Raw genomic sequence first — 9479 nt, forward strand, 5'->3', positions numbered from 1 at the left:
AAAGGGCCAGCGCGCGCACATGAAATCAATGTTCATTAACCCACATGATTTCCTGCCCTATAAGAATGCCCCAGCCCTTCTGATCCTTGCCTGAGCGTTGTTAGTCTTTCCCTGTCTGTCTCGCAAATGGTCCCTTAGTGTCTCCCGTTCCAGCTGTTACCCGTGCCCTGTTACCGTTCCTGTATTCCGCATTGTTCCTGTGCCTACCCGTGTTCAAGTGCCATCTGCCACGTCAAGTGCCATCTGCTCATCGGATACTGCCCGCCACGTCTGGCGCCACTTTCCGCACCTGCCTCCATCCATGCTGAAGCCACAGTCACCGTCCGGACTATTTCAGGTACCTAAGCATTACTGTCTGCTATCTTACTTTCACATAGACTGTGACCTGGTCAGCTGCCTCCCCGCTACGGCGGAGCGGCCTAGTGGGTCCACAAACCCAGTGTCCGTGATAATTGGTCACTGATTCGTCAGCATCATACACTTCTATTCACAATGGCCAGTTAGTAAAACAAGTAAACAAGCCCAGTTAAAAACACAATACATGCCCAGTTGGACATACGAAAAAAAACACGCCCAGTTGTCCATTTCAAAGCTAATTTGCATATATATATATATATATATAAAATCGCTCATAACTTGGCCAAAAATGAACGTTTTTAAAAAAAAACGTTACTGTTCTCTACATTGCAGCCCCGATCACATGCAATAGGAGATAGGGATTTGAGACTCTGGTGACAGAGCCTCTTTAAGAAAGTTATTAGCATAAATCTAAAATAGGTCATAACTAGGTCAAAAATGATCGTTTTTCTAAATAAAAACCACTGCTGTTATCTACATTACAGCGCCGATCACATTACATAAGGGAGAGGGCATTTATAATCTGGTGACAACGCCTCTTTAAAAGAAAAAAAAATCTGGTTGTCCCTCTGTGATACTTGAAAGTTGGGAGGTCTGGTTGACAAATGCATCAGGGACCAATTCACCAACAACATTAATGTATGGCCAATGACGTCATGACACAGGGGCGGGGATATAATCCGCTTTAAATCAGTCCTAAAACAGTTGACCAAGTTATTGCCTGTCTATAATTTGCTATAAATTGTGTTCAGCCGTGTACATGTGTATTTATATATTCACCTATCCTCGACACGTTTAGAGTTCATTTCGTGCGAGCTCATCGGGTCCCGGACGGTCATCAATTTCCGGTCAGGCACTGAGTTAGACAGGCCTAGTGGGGAGACGTACGGAGAAGCGGGGCCTTGAGCTCGCTCTTTCCGCTGGACCCGCCATCTTGCAGGTAGCCGCATGAGAGCTCGGGCTCCCGGGTTAACAGGGGCATTCGCCACAATCCGCGGTGTTTTGGGTGTAATACTGGCTGCTGTGTGACGGGGGAGCACATGGGGAGCCGGAGGTGGAATTCTCTGGGGACAGGGGGTGCGCAGTTTGCGAGAAAGATCCGATAACTGGTGAACGCTGTGGCCTGGTGTGATGCGGCCGGTTGGGGGTGCTTGTTCCGGTGTCGTGCTATGTAATACTGGAGACTCCCGTACTGATGTAGCAGAGCTGGGTTTGTTTGTGAGTAAACTTGACATTAAAAGGACGGCTGACCTTTGGCGCACATGGAATCGTCTCGCTAGGATTTAGTTATGTCAAAGCAAAACGCTTATTGCTGTATTTCCTAATGGAAAATGGCGTGTTGAAATCCTGTGAACAGGGCGCTGTGTACGGGTTCAGCTAAAAACCAACTACCCCTTAAAATGGCGAGCTGAATGCGTGCTCGGCTCTGCTACATATGTAGGTTCTTCACTAGCCTTTATACAATGACTTATCCCGTCCTATGAATCCTCCTGTCTCCACAGATTACCTGTAATTTGTTCATCATCACATCTGTGTTTAGGCTACATTCACACGAGCGCGTCAGATTCACGTGCGTGACTCTGGTCCGTGTGTGTAGCGTTCTGCATCGGTGTGCTTTGCGAGTAGCATGCGTTTTTCATGCACTTTAAAAAAAAATAATAATAATTCAATTGAATTGATCTGCAAATCGTTCTCCGCGCATGGCTATGCATCAGTGTGCGTTGCGTGGTTTTCACGCACCCGTTGACTGCAACGAGCGCACGAATGTAGGACATGCAGTGAGTGAGATTCTCGCTGCGTGAAAACTCCTGCGTGTGTGAACGGCCCCATTGAAATCAATGGGTCTTCATGCTGCTCGTGATTACCATGCGCAGCGCACGGATGTTGTTTGTGTGAATGGGCCCTTACACGCTGTTCAGGCTCTTGCTATGTAATCTTCTAAAATGATTTCCTTGCAGTGGCTGCTTGAGACAGACTTTGTTAGTGGCTCTGAATAGGGGGGCTACTGAGTAGAGACCCCTTGTCTGTAATGTTATGCGGAGGCCAAAAGCTATTCGCAGTGTACTCGTTGCAGTATGTGGCTACTCGCTAATATACATTCCGGAGATTTTCATAGATCTATCGGGGGACGGGTAGTCTAGTGGCACATTCTTCCTTCATGACGACACGACTCTTCGTCATGACTGCCCCGCTGTACTGTGTGTATAAGCTGGAGCAGTAGTAAGGCGATTACATGGCGTACAGCGGGGTCGGTCACATGATTAAGAGTCGTGTTGTCATGAAGACTGTGCCAGCGCTCTAAAAATCTATTAATCTCCGAATCAGTGCGACGCAGGACCGGAATGTATATTAGCGAGGGTCCCCACATACATCAGGGACTACACTGCTAATAATTCTTGGTCCCTGCATAACCCCTTTAATATGTCCTATAAGGCATATGGTAGGGGGTTGCTGTTGTGACAATGTTCCAGAGGCCTGCGCCGTGGGTGTTTTTAATCCGTGGTCGGTGCTTTGTCTCTATTGGTAAGTCCAGTACGTTCTGGTTTCGATCTGCTGTAACAAACCTCGTCTTTATTCTGCAGTAAGGTGCAAAAATGACTAACACACGAGGAAAAAGGCGTGGAACCCGTTATATGTTCTCCAGACCCTTCAGGAAACATGGTAAGACCCCTGTTCACACCACACCATGCAGAGTTGTTTTTATGGCTATAATAAGAGTTGTCGTGGGATCATCAGTGTTTGGATTGTAGGAGCATGGCAGAACAATTTGCTCTACTTTACAAGATTCTGATTTCCCCACGTCCTTTATATAGTCCGCGTCCTCCTTCACTATTGTAGCAATGCTTGTGCTCTATGATGACCTTTCTCCTAACTATTTACTTTCTAAGTGAATGTGAGTCAATCATTTCACCGGTTCTGAGAGCACAAGTGGCGTCCGTCTTATGTAACGCTTAGTCCGAATAAAGTTCTGTGCCTAATACATAACGTACCCATGCAATAAGGAGTGGGGCAACGGCTGTAACACAGCTCCAGCCTGCGCTGATCAGAGGGTCCTCTGACTTCTGCTGTTTAACACTTCTGGAGGACCCCAGGGCGGTCTGATCACATTCTTGGGTGTTGGTTATGCTCTAACTTCCTGTGCACTATTAGTACCCAGATTAATGTGCTGGCATACAGATACATGCCAGTACGTTATAATTAAAGTGTAGCTGAAGGTTTGACAAACTTCTGAGATGTCATAGTGACATGTCAGAAGTTTGGATTGGTGGTGGTCCGAGCACTGAGACCCCCACCAATCGCTAGAACGAAGCAGCTGACGTGTTCGCGTGAGCACTCAGCCGCTTTGCGTCTGTTCAGCTTTTTCCGCAAAGCCGATGTATCTGAGTACGGACTCATAGACTTTCTATTGAGTCCGTACACCGATACATTTATGGAAAAAGCCGGACCGACACAAAGCGCTTCAGTTGCTTCGTTCTAGCGAAGCTTGTCAAACGTTTAGCTACAATTTAAAAAAAAAAATCCTCATATGGGATGATAAAGAAACACAAACTATCGAATACTGAAGTCCCAAAACATTAAACGATCTGACATGTTTGGTATCATAACCTGTACAACCAGGAGATATTCACACCTGTATTGTAGGCTCCGCTGCAGACCCAGCAGAGATTACTGGAAACAATAGGGCAGCATGGTGCGCTATTGTTTCCGCTAAAACCAGACCCCCCCCCCCCCCCGACGGAAAGCCGACAACACATTAGTCGTGTTGTGCAGCATTCCCTTCTGCTTCTCTGACAGAGCAGAACGGAATGCCCTGACTCAGATGTGAACGGGGCCTAAATTTATAGCAAAAATGTTATAATTGGTGTATGCCATAAATCAAAGCTGCCGCATAATTGCTTTCTTCTGCATTTTTACATATAAATTTAAACGTACAAAGAGCTGGCGCCTACATGAAGTACAACACATTGTAACCGTATCAGCACGGGACGGATTTGCGCTGCTGTTGTATTTAGATCAGAGAATTAACTAGACTGGAAACAATTGTAGTATTTGGTGTGTAAAGATTTTCAGCTTCTGGATCTAATTGTCGTATATTTGTATAGTTTTTAATTGTATATTTTACTTCTCCCTTCCAGGAGTTGTTCCGTTGTCAACATACATGCGCATCTACAAGAAGGGCGACATTGTGGACATCAAGGTAAGGGCAAATATAAAGCTGATCAGCCACCAAACTGTAGACTTGCCACACGAGTAGACATGGGATTGGCTTTAGTCGCCTGAGTGCAGGTGATTGGATTTTCCCGTTACGTCGTCTGGACTGCGGTGCGGGCCAGAGTGGTTTTCTCTTCTCTACTCCAGTGTCAGAAATGAGATTCCGGTGGTCTTTCGAGGCTGTTGTAGCAATGCTCGTGCTCTATGATGACCTTTCTCCTAACTATTTACTTTCTAAGTAAATGTGAGTCAATCATTTCACCGGTTCTGAGAGCACAAACTGCGTCATTGTGAAGATTTAAATTCGTATTCTCGCCATCGTAAACTCACCTGATGTGACTACTTGATATCACCTCTATATCCTGGCTTAATTTACGTAGAACCTGAATTGTGTAATGAGAAGTTGTGGAGGTCTACCACTTTCTTTCAATGGCAAGGTCTTTATCGGTTTACTGTCAGTGAATGGAAACCTTTTCATGTAAATCTGCAGGACCGAAGCCTGTACTGATAATGTGCTGCTCACAGGTGCTTGTTTTCTGGAATGGTTTTCACCCTCCGAATAGAACATGTAATTTACATTCACTGAAAGAAGAGATCTTAAATGATGTCAGTGTAACAAAGTATGTTAGAAATTTACATAAAGCCTCAAATGGTCTCTGTATAGTGTCGTTATACCACTTTTCAATAGACTCGGCGTGAATACTTGCTGGTTATCTAGTTCTCTACTTGTTCAAAATGAACCTTAATGGTTTACTGCCAGTGGATATAGATCTGTCCTGACTGTGGGATGGATACGCAGGTGCAGGTTACAGGATGGATATTGGAGCACTGTGCACCTGTGTCAGGACAGATTTTTATGCCCTTGCAGTACTTCATGAAAGTTCCTATTGAATGACAGCAAGCAAAGATCTTGAACTGTGAAGTATTGAGTCTATTGGGACGTTTGATTACTTCTCATGCAACGAATAGGCTTTTTGCGTTTACACTGGACAAGTCTTAGCCTTGCGACACACAGGGTTGGTGTCACCCCTAAAAGCCATCCGATTCCAGCAGACTTTGCTTTCCAGTGCTGGTTTCTGAGCCGCTGCTCCACTTGTATACTGTTTGCCTACAATAATTCTAACTCTACAAACCTACTATTGTTACTGGGGCTCAGCAATGAGTTTGACTTTTACAGCAGACCTATTAGTAGTAATGCTATAATGAAGAGGTTTTCTGGAAGGAACGAACCTCTCACTTCACCTCTGGGTACACTTGTTCTTTGCAGGGTATGGGCACCGTACAAAAAGGCATGCCACATAAATGTTACCATGGCAAGACCGGCCGGATCTACAATGTTACACAGCATGCTGTGGGTATAATTGTGAACAAGCAGATCAAGTAAGTGGTGATTATGAGATGTGTGTTCAGAGCCCTTTCACTTTACCAGTTAGATTTGTGAATATCTGAATTGGTCATTCGCCAGGGCCACATGAGACATCCTCTTAAAACCCAAGCAAAATCCTCCTGTATCTTGCTTGTATCCTGTCAGAGGAGACAATATGTGCAAACTGCATGCGGAGTTATGACACAAGCTTTACTTTCTATTGGGAATCTAATACCAATAAAATGTTTAGGATGTGGTGTGAACATTACAGAATCCTCAGTCTCCTGACTGTTGGGCTGTGAATAGTCGGGTCTGGTGGGTTATGAAGAGAATAGCACCAATCCCAAAGTAGATTTATGGCGATTGGTATTAATGACCCATCCTGTTAAACGAGTTACATGGGACTCTTAAAAATGGGCCGAACGGGATCACATGACCGCTGAGGCCAGCAATTCGCTGCAGTCCCAGAAAACCCCTTTACAGTTGCAACTTATTATTCCAGATCTACTGACTTAGTTGTTTGTATGGGATGAGTTAGGTTGAGCTAACTTAAGATGTTTGTTCAGGAAGCAATAAAAAATTTTTTTTTTTTTTTAAAGGGGTAAGATCCTTGCCAAAAGAATCAACGTCCGTGTGGAGCATATTCGCCACTCCAAGAGCAGAGACAGTTTCCTTCAGCGTGTCAAGGAGAACGAGAAGAGGAAAAAGGAAGCGAAGGAGAAGGGCGTCTGGGTGGAACTGAAGCGTCAGGTAGGTTTCTGCTCATTTGTCTGGACTTCTAGATGCTCAGTGATGATTTTCCTCCGAACTATTTACTTTAATGGTAAATATGAGTAAATGATTTCACCGGTTCTGAGGGCATCTACAATCACTAGTGACTTGAGGCTTCCTACCGGTACAAATAGGTAACAATGTTTTGTTTTGTCTTTACAGCCAGCCCAACCAAGAGAAGCTCACTTTGTCCGCACTTATGGAAAGGAACCGGAGCTCCTTGAGCCAATTCCCTATGAGTTTATGGCATAATGTGTCCCAATTAAAACCTACTTCTTTTTGGAAGCCAAAGTTTGTCTGATTCTTTGTTGTGTAATTGGACCTCAAGGGGTGTAAAATAGTTGGAGAGGAAGGAGACTAACTTGAATTCCTGTAAATGCCAACACCGTCATTCACCTTAAGTGTAGGAACATACACAGCGTGTTCAGGTCAGGGCGGATACACTGCATCAAGCTGCACATTGTATGTGCCCTGAACGCCACAGGGAAAGCTGTCGGGGCAGAATTCCAGCTGCGGATAAACGTTCATGCTTACCCTCTGCCGTGTGTACTCCGGCCTCCTGGGATGACATCACAGGCCATGTGACCGCTGTAGCCTGTGATTGGAGCAGTGCACTCCAGGTAAGTAACTTGTATTTTTTTTCCTTGCAATTATTGCAGCGGAATTGCTGTGATTCTGCCGCAACGCACACCACTTTGTTGCAAATTTAAGCACCCCATTAAATTAAATGGGAAAACCCGCAACATGAGCAGCATTAATTGACATGCCCCAGCTGATAAAACGGCGCCGCAGGTCAACTTATATGCGTTTTTCTGAATCCGTTGCTGGAAATCCCTAGTATTTACGCCTAGTGTGTTCCTATTCTAAGAACGCATTTAATTTACTTGGCTGACGCTACACCAGACCACCTACTGTCAGCCCCCTCCATGCATTCACTGCATATAATATGTAGAACTCTGCTCCATTATTTGATTCCTCCTACATTTATACCAGGAAGCGGGGGAGTTGTGTGAAACGCAGAAGCGAGATCTGCATTATGTGCGGAGTGCAGGAAAGGAGGACCGTTTGGATAAGTAAAACATAGCAAACTGTGTGCTCTCTACCATTGGCTAGGACAAAGCTAGTAGAGGTCTCAAGCCTGGACTCTAAACCAAAGACCACTTCTAGTTACTCAAGACTCTACAGGTCAGAGATTAGAAGTACACGTTGGTCTTGAGCAGCATATTTAGGGCTATTGACCGGATCTAATCCCATTTTTGGCTTTAAAGAGGCTCTGTCACCAGATTTTGCAACCCCTATCTGCTATTGCAGCAGACAGGCGCTGCAATGTAGATTACAGTAACGTTTTTATTTTTAAAAGACAAGCATTTTTGGCCGAGTTATGACCATTTTTGTAGTTATGCAAATGAGGCTTGCAAAAGTCCAAGTGGGTGTGTATTATGTGCGTACATCGGGGCGTTTTTAATACTTTTACTAGCTGGGCGTTCTGATGAGAAGTATCATCCACTTCTCTTCAGAACGCCCAGCTTCTGGCAGTGCAGATCTGTGACGTCACTCACAGGTCCTGCATCGTGTCAGACGAGCGAGGACACATCGGCACCAGAGGCTACAGTTGATTCTGCAGCAGCATTGGCGTTTGCAGGTAAGTAGCTACATCGACTTACCTGCTAACGCCGATGCTGCTGCAGAATCAACTGAAGCCTCTGGTGCCGATGTGTCCTCGCTCGTCTGACACGATGCAGGACCTGTGAGTGACGTCACAGCGTGATCTGGCAGAAGCTGGGCGTTCTGAAGAGAAGTGGATGATACTTCTCATCAGAACGCCCAGCTAGTAAAAGTATTAAAAACGCCCCGATGTACGCACATAATACACGCCCACTTGGACTTTTGTAAGCCTCATTTGCATAACTACAAAAATGGTCATAACTTGGCCAAAAATGCTCGTTTTTTAAAAATAAAAACGTTACTGTAATCTACATTGCAGCACCGATCTGCTGCAATAGCAGATAGGGGTTGCAAAATCTGGTGACAGAGCCTCTTTAAATACACAGCTAGTGCATGGAGCTGTAGTACTGCCGTGGGCCATAGCTGGGACTTGCTGAACTTGTCTTTATTGGCATGTTGATTAGAGAGGACCTGCCGTGTCCCCAGAAAAGGTCATCTGCCACCACACCTGTATTGCTGCCTTGCCCCTTATTCCTGCGCTGGTTATTTGATGACCCAGCAGTTTAGGTACACATCCTGTTGACGCTGGGCAATGGAAACCACCCAGTAATCAATTTTACAAAAACTTTGCGCAACTGTTTATTACGGTTGCAAGAAAGCATCTAGCAACATCAAATAGTGCTGGATTCAGGGGCAATGCAGGTATGGCAGCAGGTTACCTTTTCTGGGGTCATGACATGTGCTAATCTGCATGTGGTTTTTATATATATATATATATATATATATATATAGCGGATTTAAATGCTGCATTTATAGTTTTATTAGTAAGGGCTTATTCACACGAACGTGTGCGTCCATGTGACAGCCGTTAAACCAACGGCCGTCGCACAGATGCATGTATTTCAATGGTGAAACCACAGAGAAAAAAGAGCTTATAGCCAAAAAATTATGTTTAAACATTGAAATTTTATTATTTAACATATACATTTATATAAAATACAATATATAAAAAAGGACAAGACTCTAGAAAAAAGTTTCAGGGAGCAAACATCGAGGGTATCAATATGCAAAAAATTGGTTTGGCTATATTATCCATTAACACAGAATC

At 44.6% G+C, this 9479-nt stretch overlaps 1 protein-coding gene and 1 non-coding gene across 2 annotated transcripts; both read left to right on the forward strand.

Annotated features, from left to right (window-relative positions):
• Positions 1-1272: 1272 nt before the first annotated feature.
• On the forward strand, positions 1273-6997 carry RPL21 (ribosomal protein L21). The gene is made up of 6 exons (XM_075851668.1): positions 1273-1297; positions 2940-3018; positions 4494-4555; positions 5837-5949; positions 6535-6685; positions 6869-6997. Exons 2-6 carry the CDS (start codon positions 2952-2954, stop codon positions 6956-6958), a joined length of 483 nt encoding a protein of 160 aa, XP_075707783.1. The 5' UTR covers positions 1273-1297; positions 2940-2951; the 3' UTR covers positions 6959-6997.
• LOC142747834 (small nucleolar RNA SNORA27) lies at positions 5977-6111 on the forward strand. Its single transcript, XR_012882069.1, has one exon. It is a non-coding gene; the product is annotated as a small nucleolar RNA SNORA27 (small nucleolar RNA).
• Positions 6998-9479: the final 2482 nt, after the last annotated feature.

This window comes from Rhinoderma darwinii, chromosome 2 (assembly GCF_050947455.1).
Source record: "Rhinoderma darwinii isolate aRhiDar2 chromosome 2, aRhiDar2.hap1, whole genome shotgun sequence".
NCBI lineage: Eukaryota > Metazoa > Chordata > Amphibia > Anura > Rhinodermatidae > Rhinoderma > Rhinoderma darwinii.